Below are 17485 nucleotides of genomic sequence, written 5' to 3'. Positions count from 1 at the left end.
CGCGTGTGATCCCGCCGGTATTTATCCTCCAGCAGCAAAGTTCCAGAGTTTGTGGGGCTCCCAGGGAAGCGATTTGCTGAGGAGCGGTCCCTGGAGAGACATGGCTTGTGGCAAGCTCGCAGTGGAGTAGGGCAGGCTGCAGGCGAGCAAGCGTTAAGACAAGGGACTTTTTGTCTGCGTGAGATGTGCCGTCAGGCAGCGGGCAGGCAGTAGATCTGTGGTAGATCTGTGACAGCAATGTAGGAAGAGGGAGGCACACAAGCGGCATCTGTCGGGGTCTCCCAGCAGCTGTGTGACCACATTTGTGCGCGGATTCCTTCATCCCTTCCCTCTTGGAGGGCTGCAGGTGCATTCTGCGTGATGGCACCTCCATCCCCGCACTGCCGTTGACAGCAGTGCCTCTGTGCAGAGCTGCCCCGAGCCCTGCTCCGGCTCCGAGGGCCGACGGGGACTGCCAGGGCCTGGTGCCGCCCTGCCTGGCTTCCCACGCCGCCTTTGCCTCCTGTGCCGCTGCAGGGTGCATACTGCCTTTCTCCCTTGCGTCTTTGTTCGGGATGAGATGCTTCAGGTCCAGGTGCATCCTTTGGCTTTTTAGTTTTGCCGATGGGTTTTTGCTTCTGAGAAATGGAAGGGTGGCTTCTGGGCTGGGGGACAGTTAGGGCGTGATGCTGGCCAGCCTCCCCGTTGGTTGACAGGGTAGGGCTTGCCGACTGGCTCCATGTCTCGCGTGTGAAGGGCATCGCTTCTCCTCCCGGCTTGTTGCGGTCTGAGGGCCCTCGTGCCGGAGCTAGGCGTCTCCTGCCGTGTGCTGGAGGAGCGGAAGGTTGGAGGTCTGCGCCAGGAGTTTGTGGCAGAGCTGGGCATTGAGACAAGCTGTTCTGGCGCTTGCAAGGCCTTGTCCCTCCCTTCCTCTTCCCATCCGCTCTGAGTTGAGAGAGCTCCTGTCTCTGTGCCAGTGAGCGCCCAGGAAGAGCAGAGTAGTCCCAGGAGAGGAGTCCTCCTCCTCGGCCGTGTCACCCTTGCATGGTGCGTTTGCAGTTGGTGGCGCTGGTACCCGGGGAGGTTTCTCTGACTGGCCTCCCTTGCAACCTCTCCAGGTTCTGGCATTCTCCATTGAGAGCCTGAAGGAACCAAAGGATGATACAGTGTGGAGAGAGAAAGAGAGACAGAGGTGAGATGATGCTGTGTGCAAAGATGAACTGTGGTGCTGAGGGACAGAGAGGTAGGGGGATGTAACAGGAGGGGTCTGAGGCGAAACGTTTTCCTTATTTCCTTAACTGTATCGTAGAGGAGCAAGTGTCGCGTTCCCTCCCGGGCGAGCAGGCAGCTCTGCCGTCCCTCTGACTGTATGCCTGTCCCTTGCTTGCAGTCGAAGAAGGGGACGGGTACGAGACAGACCACCAGGACTACTGCGAGGTGTGCCAGCAGGGAGGGGAGATCATCCTGTGCGACACCTGTCCTCGTGCCTACCACCTCGTCTGCCTGGACCCCGAGCTGGAGAAGGCCCCCGAGGGCAAGTGGAGCTGCCCCCACTGCGTGAGTGGGGTCGGGGCGCTGTGGGTGCGGGTGGGCAGCTGGCGGAAACCCTCAGCGTTACGCTGGCTGTGCTTCCCCAGGAGAAGGAGGGCATCCAGTGGGAGCCGAAGGAGGAGGAGGAGGAGGAAGAGGAAGGCGGTGAGGAGGAGGAGGACGACCACATGGAGTTCTGCCGGGTCTGTAAGGATGGAGGGGAGCTTCTGTGCTGCGACACCTGCCCATCCTCCTACCACCTCCACTGCCTGAACCCGCCGCTGCCAGAAATACCAAACGGTGAATGGCTCTGCCCTCGCTGTACAGTGAGTGTTACCAGCATTCCTCGCCCTGTCCCTGCTCTCGTCCCCGTCCGGCCCGGGAGCGGGTCTCCCAGACACTACTGTCCCTCGTACCTTCTCCACAAGTCCTGCCGCAGGGCTAGCATCCCATCCTCTGCCACAAACCCCCTCCCTGGAGGGGCATCGCTGCCGGTCGCGTGCACCTGAGAGCCCTGGGTGGCTCTGGATGGCTCAGCTGCCTGCACGGTCTCCCCACGGGGATTGCTGGCTGGCCGCTTCTCTGCTGGTGTGTAGATGGGATGTCAAGCCCCATTTGATGCATGGTCTGTGTAGAAGGACCTTTCTTGCCTGGTGGCAAGGCCTGTCCCCGCAGGGGATGCAGCAGTGTCACGGACACTTCTCGGGCATGCCTGCGCCAGCCGGCCTCTGCCCGCCCCACGCACCCTCTCCGCCTCCTTTCTGTCCGCCCCCTTAGAAATAGCGAAGGAGCGACTCTGCCGGGGACGTGGGCAGCGCTTTGCCTGTGCCTGGGGGCGGTGGGGGTGTTGGCAGGGTGAGGCACAGGGGGGCAGGGACTGGGACCGTTCAGGTCACCCGGTTTGCCACGCTTGGCTCCCTCTGTCCAGGAGCAAATCCGCAGTCGCTCTCTGCCCTGGGCTTTCCCTCCAGCAGCAGCGTTTGGCACGGGCTGTGCTGGCGCGCTCTCCGGAGCCCTGGCCACGCTCTCCCTGCTGCTTCTGGACGGCTGCTGTCAGCTTGGCGTTGTGAGATCCCTTTTGCCTTCCAGGTCCGCCCTTCTCCCCGTGGCCCCTGGCGGGGGCTCACCTTAAACTCTGTGCTCTTGCCTGTTTGCTCTTTTTATCCCCAGTGCCCTCCCTTGAAGGGCAAAGTCCAACGCATCCTGCACTGGGCCTGGAAGGAGCCGCCGGCTGCCCCGCTCCCGCCCGCGCTGCCTGCCCCGGATGCAGAGCTGCCTCTCCCCCCGCCGAAGGTGCCGCCGCTGCCGCGCTGCGCGCAGGCGGCCCGCGGCTCCCTCATGCCGCAGCTGGAGCTCTACCACACCGTGATGTACCGCAACTACCAACGGAAGAACGACATGGACGAGCCGCCAGCCTTCGACTACGGCTCTGGGGATGAGGACAGCCAGAGGGAGAAGCGGAAGAGCAAAGACCCGCAGTACGCCAAGATGGAGGAGCGGTTCTACCGCTATGGCATCAAGCCCGAGTGGATGATGATCCACCGCATCCTGAACCACAGGTGAGGAGCTGCGTAGCGGGATGAGTGTGAACAGGCCACGGAAAGGTGCGCGCAGGGGGCCTGAGCCCCTGGTGGTGCTGGCGCTGAGCAGTGCCCGTTGCAAGCCAGGGAGGGAAACGGCAAAGGTGAGCCCTGCTGCGCTCCCCAGGACCCGGCGAGTTCTGCAGATGAAGCTTTGAGTGGTGGGTCTGTGCTCTCTGCGGGTTTTCCCTTCTTGCACAGCTCTCACGCTGACGGGTTACGTGGTTAGCTGAGCCTCTGGCACTGCCTGCTGCAGGATTTCTGGGCTCGGCTGAGTTCTCTCCTCCGGGGCCGGGAAGTTCTTGCCGTCCTTCTGCAAAGCCAAAATCTCGGGCTGGTGGAATTGCAGCTCCTGGTTTGTTTCAGAGTCTCTGTTGCCTTGGGGGTTTGCTCCTGAGGTGAAGCCAAGGCCAGAAGTGAATCGATGCCTTATTTTAATTTCTGCTCCGTTGCATGTTAAAAATAGGTATGGTAAATTTTCCCAAAGGTGGATGCACAGAGCTGTTCCACTCTTCCCCAATGTGTTGTTTGAGTCCCTGTTACAGCCTTATCATTCCGTAAATTTCTGCTGCAACACGGTGATGGGTCTCACTTCCCTTGACTGTGCCCCGCGGCTGCAGCCGCTCACCTAAACTGCTTTGGAACAGCAGCAGATTTCCGTGTAGGTCATTTGCTCTTCTCAGAAGCCACACGGTCCCTCTGCACTCATGTCAAAGGTGAGACACCAGCAGCGATGTGTGCATTACACGTACCTGAGGGGCACCTTATTCCCGCTTACCTCTCCTGATGCTGATAGGGACGGTGCCCGAGGAGAGGAGTTTGAGCAGGTGCCCGACTCCCTTACAAAGCCTTGATATTTGCGTTTCTTTTCTGCAGAAGAAATTGCCTGCATGTGAAATGTGCCGTGCAGATGTTTTTTCTGCATCAAGCAGCTAGAGACACCTTTTTGTTGAATTTCTGCGTTTCCTGTGGCAACTTGAAGTTTCAAGTGGCAACTGTGCTTGAAAGCTGCTTGGCAGAAAATAAATAAAGCTGCCTGGCTAATTTTCATGCGAGCTTTACATTGTCTGCTAATAAGGCAAGGGTTTTTTCCCCATAGGCATACAATCAGACTCGGTAGTGTGTTTATTCATTTTTCAGTGTAAGCAAAACTTCACAGAGCAGCGAATGCTGCAGGAGAGAGAGGGTGAACGCTGGTATTCATCCAGTGCTGGTAAAACAGGAAAGCGAGATTGTTCAGGGGAATGTAAAAGCAGCCTTTAAAGCTTAATGATTTAACACACACAGCAGATTAGTAGGCATTTGTGCTGGAAAGTGTCAAAACTTTCTTGGTATTTTTCTTGGTATTTTTGGATGTCGTGGTCTGTAGGTACGAGCGGAGGATGAAGCATCCAGGTTCATGGGAGCAGCGTATGGTCGGCTGCCTCGGGGGGGTCCAGTGTCGTTTCACTGATAGGCTTTTCGTGCCCTACGTTACAGCTTTGATAAAAAGGGAGACATCCATTACCTGATCAAGTGGAAGGACTTGCCGTATGACCAGTGCACCTGGGAGATCGATGAGATAGACATCCCCTACTATGAAAACCTCAAACACCTCTACTGGAACCACAGGTAGGAGCCAGCCGGGCGGTGGGAGCGCAGCGGGGCTGCTGCAGCCTGGGAGAGCCAGGCAGAGCTGGGGGAGCCCGCGCAGGCGTTTGGGGCGACCGGGCACTCGTAGGTGTCCCCTTTTGAACACACTGACACCGCTCGCAGGGACCTCTCTTCAGAGAGCAGTGGCCTAGCACTTTCGGAAAGCTGTTCCTCCTGAAATGCCATTTCAGGGCTGCAGGGAAGCCCTGCCTGCCTGCTGTTTTCCAGCCTGTGCTCCCCTTCCCCTGTGTTCATAGTGCCGTAATATTCATGGCCTCACTGTGCTGCAGGGCGGCTCTGTAGTGTTGCTGCCTGTCTCTTTTTTGGGGAAAACCACAGTACTCTGATTAGATTGTTATTCTTCGTCTTGAATGATATTGCGTGGACTGTTGGGAGGGGAAAATTAACACTCCATGAGTGCCCGTGCTAACTGGGCCAGAAAAGCTCCTGTGGGGAAAAGGCGGCAGAGTTTGAAGTGTTTCTGTCCCTCGGCTTGGGGACTGGGAGAGGAATGCCTGCCTGCCTTTCCCTGACACGCAACGGCTGTTGCAGGGAGCTGATGCTGGGGGAGGACACGCGCCCTCTGAAGAAGCTGAACAAGAAAGGGAAAAAGCTGAAAGAGGAGAAGCTGGAAAAGCCTCCAGAAACACCTCTCGTGGATGTGAGTAGGAATGGTGGGGGTAGTGCAGCGGCGTGTGAGCCCAGAGGGAGGGAGGTCGGTCCGGCCCCTCCATCCCGTTGTATATTTCTCCTCTAAGTACCTTCCCGTTTTTTTCATTCAAGACTCTGAAGTGGCTTTGCTGTGAGGAGTCTGGGGGCTGTGCTGGGCACTGTGTCTGCATCTCTTTTGGGGCTGTTCTGTGTCACAAGGCTAAAGAGGGATGCGCTTGGCCACAGAGAAAGGAGGGGGAGTTGGTTCTCATGTCACGTCTCTCTTTTCAGCCTACAGTGAAGTTTGACAAGCAGCCGTGGTACATCGATGCCACGGGAGGCACGCTCCATCCCTACCAGCTGGAAGGGCTAAACTGGCTGAGATTTTCCTGGGCCCAAGGGACAGACACAATCCTGGCTGATGAGATGGGGCTGGGGAAGACTGTGCAGACTATTGTGTTCTTGTATTCCCTGTACAAGGAGGTGAGTGGAGCATCCAGCAGTCCCCGAGGTGGCCGAGAGCTGCTGGGTGTGGGGTGAACAGCTTGGACTTTGTCTCCCCGAGCAGGGCCACTCGAAAGGGCCGTACCTGGTCAGCGCCCCTCTCTCCACCATCATCAACTGGGAGCGCGAGTTTGAGATGTGGGCACCCGACTTCTATGTTGTGACCTACACGGGGGACAAAGAAAGCCGGTCGGTCATCCGGGAAAATGAGTTTTCTTTTGAAGACAACGCCATCCGGAGCGGAAAGAAGGTCTTCCGGATGAAGGTGGGAGCTAAGTCTGTGCCCTACTTTTAAAGAGTTTTAAAGATTTCCGCCAGACCCTTTTCTGTTTCTGTAGTCCTGTGCTTGGTTCTAACGTTCAGATGGGTATAGATTTTCTGGTGGCACGACTCGTGCCTCAGCCCTGCTGCTGGCACTGTGCAGTGCGGTTGCAGCCATCCCCCCTTTTTTCCCTTGGGTCACGTACAGCAGCAGCAAAGGTCCTGTTCCCTGTCTCTTATCCTGGCTTTTCTCTCCCTCTGCTCCTCCAGAAGGAAGCCCAGATCAAGTTCCATGTCCTGCTCACCTCCTATGAGCTGATCACTATTGACCAGGCGGTGCTGGGCTCCATCGAGTGGGCCTGTCTGGTGGTGGATGAAGCACACAGGCTGAAGAACAACCAGTCCAAAGTAGGTAGCAGGCGTTTGTGAGTGATTTTTGTGGTGTAGCTGGTGCCACAAAGATAGGACCCCCCAGCACTGGTGGTCTGTGGCTCCATGCTTTCCTCCCTGGAGGTAGAATGATGTCCTCGCCTCGCACAGGCTCTGCCTGAGACCCACGTTTCCGTGGGGATGCTCTCTTTAACATCCTCTGGCATTAAAAGTCCTTCAGTAGTGGAAGAGGTGTCAGCCTGGCTGCCTGCCTGGCGACCCGACAGTCCCGGGATGGGCTGTCATGGAAGGGAATCGATCCCTCTCCTTCCTCTCCCCTTCACCTGAGGCTAAATGCACTCCCTGGCCCCTGGGACCTTCACACAGTCCCCAGCACGGCAGGAGGCAGGCGGTGCGGCCCAAGGACGTTCGGGATTGCTGCCTGAGCTCGGTGGGGGTGGCTCGGAGCAGGACATGCAAGCTGTGGTCTGCTCTGCGTGCCCGGCAGAGGGGAGAGGTCACTGCGGAGTCTCCGTGTGTGCAATCTGCAGTCCTCAGATGACTAATCAGCTCCTCTGAGCTCTTTTCACCTAACCTCATTTCTTTTCCCAGTTCTTTAGAGTGTTAAATAGCTACAAGATCGATTACAAGCTGCTGCTCACTGGGACTCCGCTCCAGAACAACCTGGAAGAGCTCTTCCACCTGCTCAATTTCCTGACTCCTGAGAGGTTTAAGTAAGTTGCACTGGTTTCCCCCTCCAAAAAGGGAGAGCAGCTGTGACTTGGTCTCTTGCCGGCCATCGGGGTGGCTCAGCAGAGGTTTTCCAGTTTCCCGGGGCTCCTGTCTGGGGGGGGTGCCCAGATCCAGTTACTGCTGTGCCAGTGTCACTGATCTGCGCCAGCAGGCAGATGGCAAAGCGCATCGCCCCCGTGGTTTGTCATAGCAGCTCCACGCACATTTTACATAACCCCGGATTTATTCCCGTGGACTACGACTTTCTGGGTCCTATGGGTAGCTGTTGCCTTGCTATTGGGCAGGAGCTTTTTGAGCAAGGAACTGAAACCTGCCTTCTCTTCCCTCTCTCTGAGGAGACAGAGGTACTTTGGGGAGCTTGTTCAGACCTCCTCTTAGCGCATTTAGTATGAATTTCCCCTCAGCCATCAGTGCGGCTCTGTGGTCTGGCACGCGCTCTGCTCGGATACAGGCACAGGAGTGTTCTCCCGTGTATGATGAGAGCTCTGCCCTTGTTTTTAAATCATAAAGAAACAGACATCTTTGCTCTCTCGTGTCCCATTATCGCTCAGCGCTGTGTGGTTTTGGCTGCTTTCGCAGTAACCTGGAGGGGTTCCTGGAGGAGTTTGCAGACATCTCCAAGGAGGACCAAATCAAAAAGCTCCATGATCTGCTGGGTCCCCACATGCTGCGGCGGCTCAAGGCGGACGTGTTCAAGAACATGCCGGCCAAGACGGAGCTGATTGTGAGAGTGGAGCTGAGCCAGATGCAGAAGTGAGTTAATTCCAGCGCTGCTCCTCCGGGGCGGCTGCTTTCCCTCACCCCCCTCGTCTGCAGCGCGGCGGGGCGTCAGTGGGGTTCGGTAGGTCAGAGACACCCCGCTGTCCTCAGGCCTGCTGCGGGAACTGCTGGAGCGCTTTCTGTCTCACCGGGGAGCGCGCTCAGCCTGGTTAAATTGGGCTCCGTGGAGCCCTGGCGGCTCAGCGGGAAGCGTTTGATGCCGGCAGCCTGTCGGCATGGCTCTGCTGCTTCTGGGAGGTGCAGAGAAAGCGCTGAGACTGAACCCCCGTCTCCTGTTCTCGGCAGCGGGGCACCAGCCTGTGCTGCCACCTTGCCTGGCGTCAGTCTGGAGCACCACTGCTGCCCTAGGGGATGCTCGCTCAGCTCCGTTTGTTTTGGGCTGACTTGCTCAGCTTCAGCGGCGTCTTCTGCCAAGATTGGGGGACTTGCAGGGAAGGGCGCAGTGCTTCTTCCCAGCGTGGTAGGGCTCTGCTTGCACCCAGCGGTGTGGAGCGTTCCCAGGCGCTCTACCCCCAGGTCCGTCCCGCTGACAGGAGCTGTGATGTCCACAGAGCAATTGAATAAACCCAGCCGTGGGTGGAGGGTGCTGAAGTATCACTTTTAAAAACGTCCAAATGGCTCTTTTGAAGCTCCAGTGGAGCATGTGGTGTTTAATTCACTCCTGTCCTGTTTATGCTGGTCCCACATCTGGCTGAATTAACAAGAGTGTCTGTCCCATCCCTGTTCCTGCAGGAAGTACTACAAATTCATACTGACGAGGAATTTTGAAGCCCTGAATTCGAAGGGTGGTGGGAACCAGGTCTCGCTGCTCAACATCATGATGGACTTGAAGAAGTGCTGTAATCACCCGTACCTCTTTCCTGTGGCGGCGGTGGTACGTCACCTGTATTTGCACCAGAGACATTTCTCAGAATATTGTGTGTAAGCTGTCGGTGGGGGCTGTTTCCATGATCTTGCTTTGGTTAGTGCTGTGGGTTTTCATGAGAGTGGTTTCATACAAAGATTTTGTCTTTGAAATGCATGTGAATTTCTCTGTGAAGTTAATGAGTGTTGTCCTCAAAGAGGCTAACGAGGATGCCTTCGCAGGAGGCCCCAGTGCTGCCCAACGGGTCCTATGATGGCAATTCTTTGGTCAAATCTTCTGGGAAACTGATGCTGCTCCAAAAGATGCTGAAGAAGTTGCGAGATGGGGGTCACAGAGTTCTGATCTTCTCCCAAGTGAGTGTAGGTGAAAGAATTAATAATAAATATATTTTTAAAGGATTTGTTTTTTTCTGTATGAGAATTTTGTGCCAGGAACAGATAGAGATAGGTGGACGAGCTGGTGACAGCGTATCCCCCAGATAGCGTGGCAGCTGTGGCAGTCAAGATGGATGGACTGTTTCCCAGCTCTGTCCCGAGGGAGTGCCTGTAATGCTTAAAACCTCTTTTTATCTATGGAAAAAGAGGAGATAATAGTAATAGTGCTCCCCTTCGGGGAGGGCCGTTCAGACACGACTCCCTTGTGCCGGCAAAGCTGCCTGTAGAAGAGGAGATGCGAGTGTCGCTCCTCCTCTGGCCGTACTCTGCTGTCGGTGGCACCGCCGCCACCGTGGCCTCTGGGCTGCGGGTATGGGCCCGGCCGGGGCAGGGCAGGTCCCGGGGGGCACGGGGACAGCTGGGGAGGGGGCCGTGCGGATCTGATGGTGCCAGGGTCACCTTGCCCTGCAGATGACGAAGATGCTGGACTTGCTGGAGGATTTCCTGGAGTACGAAGGCTACAAGTACGAGCGGATAGACGGGGGCATCACCGGTGGTCTGCGGCAGGAGGCCATAGACAGGTTTAACGGTACTCGCCTTTCTGCCTTGCCGAGGAGAGGGCGTGGGGTGGATTTGCAGCCATGAGGGGTTGTCTCTGCGTCGGCTCTGCTGCGCTGGCAGATACAGCTTCCTGAGGTGCAGCATGGGCTGCACGTACCGCGTCGTTAAGCCCTTGAGTTGTGTCCCGCAATGAACCCTGAGCGCGCCAGTGGCAGGCTGCTTCGTTGGAGGGACTCCTGCGTCTCCCTTCAAGGCCTCAGTGGAAGGCAGAGCTTCCCCTTTGGCTCTGGAGCTGCATTTTCTCCAGTAATTGGTTCCTAGGGAATGATGTATTTTCACTCCTTGCCTTCCCTGCTTGTTGCTTGTTGGCTTAGTCTGATGGTTTCCGCTTTTTTATCCCTAAAGTGTGGTACCGTGCTTCCCACGTAGGCCACGCTGCTTTCTGTCTCACCGGTTGCCACCTGTGGCTTTGTCTTTCTCAGCTCCTGGTGCTCAGCAGTTCTGCTTTCTCCTCTCTACCCGCGCCGGCGGTCTGGGCATAAACCTTGCTACGGCCGACACAGTCATTATTTATGATTCTGACTGGAATCCCCACAATGACATCCAGGTTTCTGACTTTTCCTTTTCCTTCCCGTATAGTAAGTACCTCTCTGTCTCTGCCCTCTGTTTGCACACCTGCACAGGGTCGGTCTCTTCTCTCGAGAGCTGCCAACTCTTTCTGCTGTATTTGTGGGGTGCGTTTCTGCTCAGCCGCCCCCTTCCTGCCTCCACCAGCCTCGCCGTGGCCTGTCTGCGGCACAGGAGAGACCGGGCACATAAAACTGGCTCTCTTCTGTGGGTTTCTCGCTTTCCCCTCCTGCTTGTTCACAACCAGGTGTCTCCCCCTCTTTTGGGGAGCTTCCACTTGCGTTTCCAAAAGCCAGGGCAGACTCTGGCTAAGGACTGACTGCCAAGGGGAAATGGCAGCTGGAGCGGGCGAGCAGCCAATCCCTCTGAAAGTAATGGAAAAGTGAAGAGAAATGCGTATCCCTCCCGCGTTCCCTGGTCAGGAGAAGGTCTTCTCCAAAGCTACGTCTGGTGTTGCCATCCATCTGTGCCAGTGTTCCCTTTCCCTGGGTCGTGGGCAAGAGGATGGCTGGTGCGGGGTGGTGAAGGAGCAGTGCGGCTCCGGTGAATCTGCAGCCGGAGGATTCCTAGGGGAGCGTGTCCTCGCTGCTGCCTTCAGACCCTTCAGCTAGGAGCCTGCATGGGGCCGCTGGCTCGCCTGCAGTCAGTGGAGGGGGGCAGCGCGTCTGAGGAGCCCCTCTCGCTCCACTGCCCCGTAGCAGCCTGAATGCTGAATTCAGCCTTTCCCTCGCGGTGCCTTTGTGCAGACTGGAGGGGTGAGAAACTCGGGCTCCTCGACCAGCATGGCACAGTGCTGCCTTCGACAGCTTCGTTCTCTGTCCGCAGGCATTCAGCAGAGCTCACCGTATCGGGCAGAACAAGAAGGTGATGATCTACCGCTTTGTGACCAGAGCCTCTGTTGAAGAGCGCATCACCCAGGTGGCCAAAAGGAAGATGATGCTCACGCACCTGGTGGTCCGCCCGGGGCTCGGCTCCAAGTCGGGCTCCATGACCAAGCAAGAGCTGGACGACATCCTCAAGTTTGGGACAGAAGAACTCTTCAAGGATGATGTGGAAGGTGAAGTCGGGAAGGTGCTGGGGGTGCTCTGTGTGAGGGGGGGCCCTGTCTGAGCTGCTGGGGCTCATTCTCCTCTTCTTCCGCCCCCAGGCATGGTGTCTCAGGGACAGCGGATCGCCATGCCGGATGCTGTCACCCCTTTCTCTGACACGCTGTCAACCAAAGGGGGTGCAGTGACTCCCGGCATGAAAAAAAAGCACGGTGGCACCCCACCAGGTATGTAGCCCCCCCTTGTTGGGAAGACCCGTCCCCCTCCCTGGCCCTGCACCCACCCTGAGCCCGCCTGGCTCTGGGAGCAGGCTGCCTCTGGCATGGGGATTTGCGCTTCCATTCCCCTCGCTTTGCTCTCCAGGTGACAATAAGGACGTGGATGACAGCAGCGTGATCCACTACGACGACGCTGCCATCTCTAAGCTTCTGGACCGAAACCAGGATGCGACTGATGACACGGAGCTGCAGAACATGAACGAGTATCTCAGCTCCTTTAAAGTGGCCCAGTATGTTGTCAGAGAAGAGGATGGTGTGGTAATGTGATTAGTATCATGTCTTACAATCGCACCTCTTTGTATGTCCCTCTGTGTTTCTTCCGCTCCCTTTCGTGTTCTTGTGAGTGTTTTGGCGCGGGGCAGGACTCTTCCCTGCTCTGTCTATGACTGCTGTGGATTGTTCCAGCCCTGGGCGTCCCGGGGCCGATGGGACCGGCCGCAGGCAGAGGATGCGCAGTTGTCTTTGTCCTGTGCAGCCCATGGTGCAAGCCGGGCTCTGTCCTTGTTGGCACGGGACCTCATTTTGATCAAAGCATCTGTAGGCACCTTCTCCTGTCCTTCTGAAGGCGCTTCCCCTGCAGGCTGGGAAGGGGCATGGTGCTGCTTACGTACCGTGCTGCTGTCATTTTTCCCCGTAGCTGACTGACTTATTTCCCCCACGTGTTGATGAAGCCGATGGTCGGCTGCTGTTCTGGGAGGTCTCTGCAGTTCTGTAGTTTTTCCCTCGATGTGAGCGTGGGCACTGCAGGGCGGGATGGATGGATGGAGCGTTCGGAGGAGCTCGTTCTGGGTGGGAGGTTGTCTTGGCCCTGTGACAACCTTGCACCGAGGGCAGTGCGTTTGGGCAAAGAGCCAGGAGCCGAATTCCAGCCAGTGGCTCAGTGCGCTCCCTCTGTCCCTGGAGTGCCGTTAGAGGACAGGCAGCGGGGCGATGCCGGCAGCTCTGTGGCTGCCCGATCTCCAGCCTCTTGTCTCTTGCTTTGCAGGAGGAGGTGGAACGGGAGATCATCAAGCAAGAGGAGAATGTGGACCCCGACTACTGGGAGAAGCTGCTGCGGCACCATTACGAGCAGCAGCAGGAAGATCTGGCCAGGAACTTGGGGAAAGGGAAGAGAATCCGCAAGCAGGTCAACTACAACGACGCCTCGCAGGAGGACCAAGGTACGGCTGCGGCCGCTCGGCTCCTGGCTGGGCTCGGGGTGGGCAGCGGGCCCTGCGTGCTGGCCCTGGAAAGCTGCACCAACGGGTTCCCTGATGGATGTATTGGCTGAGCCGTTGCTTGGCGTTTCTCTAGAGTTTGGCAGACTGTGTGGTGCTGTCCTTCCCAGATTCCTGAGCTTACCAGGATGGAAGTTCTTCAAAGATTTTTTTTCTTTTTATTTTTTTGGTCTGTAACTCGGTTTTTGTCCAAAGAGTTGAGGAAAAACATATGCGTGGGCAAGATATTTCAAATTGGATTTTTTTTCTGTATAGGAGAATACTAATTTTGGAAAACCCGAGAATGTGATCTCCTGCTTGTTGTGTCTTTATAGCACTTAGGGACATGGTTATAGTGCTCAGGGACATGGTTTAGTGGTGGGCTTGTCAGTGTTAGATTAACGATTGGACTAGATGGTCTAACAGGTCTTTTCCAATCTAGGAGATTCTGTGATTCCTCTCTCGCTGCCTGACAGTGGACACCAGTCGTACCTGTGGGCAGACTCTCGCCTGTCCTGCATGTTCCTCCTGGTCAGGGTCCCACTGCTCGGGCACTCTTCTAACCTGGCCTCCCTTGTGGTCTGCAGAGTGGCAGGATGAGCTCTCTGACAACCAGTCGGAGTACTCCATTGGCTCTGAGGATGAGGATGAAGACTTTGAAGAGAGGCCAGAAGGTCAGAGTGAGTTAATGCGTTTGATACTCCACGGGATTTTGCTCTGCGGGGTGTTCCTGGCACTCAGGTGTAGCAGAACCATCTGGGTTGGAGGGACTGGCGTGCTTCTGGGCCTCTGTCCCGGGGAGGTGTCCCCAGTTGCCTGTCAGGTGAGGAGATTCCTGGGACAGGGATGGCAACCGGCTGTTCCCTTCACGGGCCACTGCAGGACCGTGCTCTGGTCCTCATGGTGGAAGGATGGGGACAGCAGGAGGAGCAGGCATGGTACCCCCTTGCCTGGTAAGGGTGGAAGAGTGCCCCGGCGCAGGGAGGCCAGCGGGATGGGTGGAAGGGACTCTGCTGCCTGGGCTGCTGCTCTGCCCAGGTTCTGCTCCCGTCAGGAGGGAGTGCAGGAAAGTTGGGGCACAGAGCCATCCGTGTGATCCCTCCAGCCACCCTTCCTCGCTGGCTGGGCCCATCCCTCACTGTGGCTGCTTGACTCTAGGTGGCAGAAGACAATCCCGGAGGCAGCTGAAGAGTGACCGGGACAAGCCTCTCCCGCCTTTGCTGGCAAGAGTCGGGGGGAATATCGAGGTGAGTGTCAGCCTCAGCCAGAGCGCCTCTGGTGCAGTTGTGCCAGGGTGGCCCTGGGCTCGCGGCCGGACTCCTCCGTGCTGATAGTCCTGGTCCAGCACGCCTGTAACGGCCGCGAGGCTCCGAGATGCCACACGCTTCCGAGGCCGCGTTGTGATCCCACCAACACCTCTGCTCCTGGCAGGTTCTCGGCTTCAATGCCCGCCAGCGCAAGGCTTTCCTGAACGCCATCATGCGCTGGGGCATGCCGCCCCAGGACGCCTTCAACTCCCACTGGCTGGTCCGGGATCTGCGAGGGAAAAGTGAGAAGGAGTTCAGGTATGGGGTGTCCCGAGCAGTTAGGGCAAGGTCTGTCCTGGGCTCTGGTTGATTGTGGTGAACGCTTAGCTCACATGTTCAGGATGAACTCTGATCCCCCCGTTGTCTTCCCATGTCACCATCTCTGCTCTGCTTTCCAGGGCGAGGTGGCAGCGGTGCTGTGACAAAGGCAGCGGGGCAGCAGTAGCCCAAGTGCCTGCACACCCCCACCGAGGTTTCTTTTTGGGGAGGCAGTGCCTGTTTCATTTGAGTGGGCTGCTGTCGTTCTCATTTATGATAGGGTAGATCTTGGCCCGGACGTGAGACTCTGCCCTCGCCCACGGGTGAAAGGGGACGGTGTGGGTGCTTGGCTCAGCGGGGAGTGCGTGGGCCAAGCTGGACCGAGGTCTGGCTCTCCTTCCGCAGAGCGTACGTGTCTCTCTTCATGAGACATTTGTGTGAACCTGGGGCAGACGGTGCCGAGACCTTTGCGGACGGCGTTCCCCGGGAAGGGCTGTCACGGCAGCATGTGCTGACTCGGATAGGAGTCATGTCACTAGTAAGGAAGAAGGTGGGTGAGTAAAATTTTAAATTTCCCATTTCAGGTAAGTTCTGGAGGCTTGTGGGTTTCATTGGCTGCTGGATGCTTCTCACCAGGGATCCCCGGCTGAATCTCCCGGGCTTGGTGCACATCCGTTTATGACCGGGCGGGAAATGTCTTTGCTGTTTTTGACTTGATGGTGTGCATCTGCCCCAGGTCCAGGAGTTCGAGCATGTCAATGGGAAGTACAGCACCCCAGATCTGATTCTCGAGGGCCTGGAGAGTAAGAAGTCCGGCGAGATTGTGTCTTCAGATCCCAACACCCCTGTCCCGGCCAGCCCAGCACACATGCACACGGGACCCGTGGCTCTTGCAGGTGGGAGTGCATACAGGCTTCCAGGGGATCGTGGCCTTGGTCTGGCGTGGGAAGGGAGGTGGGCTTAGACACCAGAAGGTTTTGCAGGTGTCTGCCTACCCTGGCAGTGTGCGCGGCCCTCTGGGGCCTCTGTCAACAGCTTCCTTGCTTTGCTGTTGCTGCAGACAAAATCGAAACGCAACTCGGGTTCCAGGAGGAAAAGGACCAAGTGGAGCAGAAGTCCAGGAAGGTGTCTGACAGCCAGGTGGGGTGGCATCTTTCAGCATCTCCTCCGGGAGGCCTTCTCATGGCCTGCCTGGGAACTCGGAGCGCTCCCCGAGGAGGGGGCAAGGCTGGGCTGATGTGGTGTGGGCGCTTTGCGTTAAGGTGCCTGCGAGTGCTGAGAAGGTGGAAAGCGAAGAGCACCCAGAAAGTTGCGACAGCAAAGAGAAACTGAGGGAAGAGCAGCAAGAGGAGAGTGAAAAGGCTGATCCTTCTCCCGAGCCCCTGGTGAAAGGTGAGTCTCTGCGGCTCGGGTGAACGTGACCCCCATGTGTGGGCTCCCCTCTGAGCTGAGCTGGGACTTCTGGGGGGCTGTGGCACCCAGCAGTGACATTGATTCGCACTGGGGAAGTTCTGCAGCTGAAGTTGTGTGGACACCAGGGCGTGCACCCTCTCAGCCTCAGATACGCTTTCCCTCTGGTGGGAGGCTTCTGCACGTGCATCTTGCTTGGGTCTTCCGCTTCTCCAAATCACAGTGGGATACCCGAGTGTTGCAAGGTGCTGTAGTAGTTCCTGAAAAACCAACAATTCCAGGTTGTAAATAAGGAGAAATGCTCATTTTGGGGGGCATTTTCTCTTCCTAGCAATATGTTCCTCCAGATATCTCAAAGAAGAAGGAAAACTAAGTAAGTTTTCTTGATAAAAGGCAGAAGATTCTGTTTGAAATTGTTTGAATGCCTTGAACGTACAAACAGCATAATCACTTTAATGGGGAAAGTCTATCCAGGCAATGAGTTGTTGTTCCCTGAAGAGCACTTTCCACGTCAAGCTTTTCTCATGTCCCGTTCCCTTCTGCAGATGAGGGGATTCAAGAGAAAGAGAAGCCTTTGGAGAAGCCGGAGTTGAGCAGCAGCCCAGGGAAAGGGGAGGACAAAGAAGTGAAACCAGGTGAGCTGCAGGGAGGCGTTGGGGTGAGAAGTGGTGTGAAGGGTCTCCAAAGCAAGGCAGGTGCTTGGCACGGAGGCGATGCAGCGTGTGCGCGGTGTGACGGTGAGGATGGCTGGCAGCACCCGCGGCAGCTGGTGCTTGTGTTCTGGCGATGCTCGGAAGCCACGAGCAGGAACAAGACCCTGCTGCGGTGGCCCTGCCTCTACCTGCCCTGCAAACAGTGGGATCTGCTGGAAGAGGCAGGTGGACGACTGTTGTGGAGCAGAGTAGGCTGGTGGCTTTTCCAACAGTGGCTTTAAGCGGGGAGTTCCTCTGGCAGCTGATGGGGCGAGGATGCCACCGGTCACTCTTTTGGCAGAATATGGTTAGGCAGGAGCAATTTCTTGTGTTTGCCAAGCAGAGGACACCAAGGCGGAGGAGAAGGAGCAAAGCGAAGCTCAGCAAAACGGTGACAAAGAGGAAGAGGAGGATGGAAAGAAGGATGACAGAAACGTGAACTTCCGATTCATGTTCAACATTGCTGATGGTGGCTTTACAGGTAAGAGCAAGAGACGAGGCATCGGCTGCTCCTGCAGAGCCTCTGCACGGAAGCTCTGAACCTGTGCGAGAAATGGGAACCATTTGAAAAGCAGCAAGGTGTCCTGGTTTTGCCCTGTGCCCATGGCTGCCCGGGAATTGTCATCGCTCGCCCTGCCTGATGCGCTGTGCGAGGTCCCGGGCAGCCCTCCTGCCTGACCGGGCTGTCTCGCTTCTGCTTCCGCAGAGCTGCACACGCTGTGGCAGAACGAGGAGAGGGCTGCCATCTCCTCCGGCAAGATCTACGACATCTGGCACCGCCGACACGACTACTGGCTGGTGGCAGGGAATGTTACCGTCCCCTTTACTTTGG

The 17485-nt window shown here is 56.9% G+C and overlaps 1 protein-coding gene across 1 annotated transcript in view; it reads left to right on the top strand.

Moving 5' to 3' along the window:
- CHD5 (chromodomain helicase DNA binding protein 5) overlaps nucleotides 1-17485 on the top strand; it is a 31794-nt gene that overhangs the window by 11033 nt on the left and 3276 nt on the right. The window contains exons 8-35 of the mRNA XM_009889691.1: nucleotides 1370-1536; nucleotides 1617-1835; nucleotides 2680-3068; nucleotides 4569-4700; nucleotides 5274-5382; nucleotides 5664-5855; nucleotides 5941-6141; nucleotides 6408-6545; nucleotides 7119-7240; nucleotides 7839-8012; nucleotides 8772-8913; nucleotides 9126-9257; nucleotides 9750-9867; nucleotides 10322-10446; nucleotides 11292-11523; nucleotides 11614-11739; nucleotides 11876-12048; nucleotides 12776-12950; nucleotides 13574-13666; nucleotides 14145-14233; nucleotides 14418-14551; nucleotides 14957-15101; nucleotides 15288-15447; nucleotides 15612-15691; nucleotides 15814-15943; nucleotides 16507-16596; nucleotides 16997-17134; nucleotides 17360-17468. Of these exons, the coding sequence (XP_009887993.1) occupies nucleotides 1370-1536; nucleotides 1617-1835; nucleotides 2680-3068; nucleotides 4569-4700; nucleotides 5274-5382; nucleotides 5664-5855; nucleotides 5941-6141; nucleotides 6408-6545; nucleotides 7119-7240; nucleotides 7839-8012; nucleotides 8772-8913; nucleotides 9126-9257; nucleotides 9750-9867; nucleotides 10322-10446; nucleotides 11292-11523; nucleotides 11614-11739; nucleotides 11876-12048; nucleotides 12776-12950; nucleotides 13574-13666; nucleotides 14145-14233; nucleotides 14418-14551; nucleotides 14957-15101; nucleotides 15288-15447; nucleotides 15612-15691; nucleotides 15814-15943; nucleotides 16507-16596; nucleotides 16997-17134; nucleotides 17360-17468 (4234 nt within the window). The remainder of the gene's footprint in view (nucleotides 1-1369; nucleotides 1537-1616; nucleotides 1836-2679; nucleotides 3069-4568; nucleotides 4701-5273; nucleotides 5383-5663; nucleotides 5856-5940; nucleotides 6142-6407; nucleotides 6546-7118; nucleotides 7241-7838; nucleotides 8013-8771; nucleotides 8914-9125; nucleotides 9258-9749; nucleotides 9868-10321; nucleotides 10447-11291; nucleotides 11524-11613; nucleotides 11740-11875; nucleotides 12049-12775; nucleotides 12951-13573; nucleotides 13667-14144; nucleotides 14234-14417; nucleotides 14552-14956; nucleotides 15102-15287; nucleotides 15448-15611; nucleotides 15692-15813; nucleotides 15944-16506; nucleotides 16597-16996; nucleotides 17135-17359; nucleotides 17469-17485) is intronic.

Source organism: Charadrius vociferus, unplaced genomic scaffold (assembly GCF_000708025.1).
Source record: "Charadrius vociferus isolate BGI_N301 unplaced genomic scaffold, ASM70802v2 scaffold477, whole genome shotgun sequence".
Lineage (NCBI taxonomy): Eukaryota > Metazoa > Chordata > Aves > Charadriiformes > Charadriidae > Charadrius > Charadrius vociferus.
This window is presented reverse-complemented; position numbering and strand designations above follow the sequence as displayed.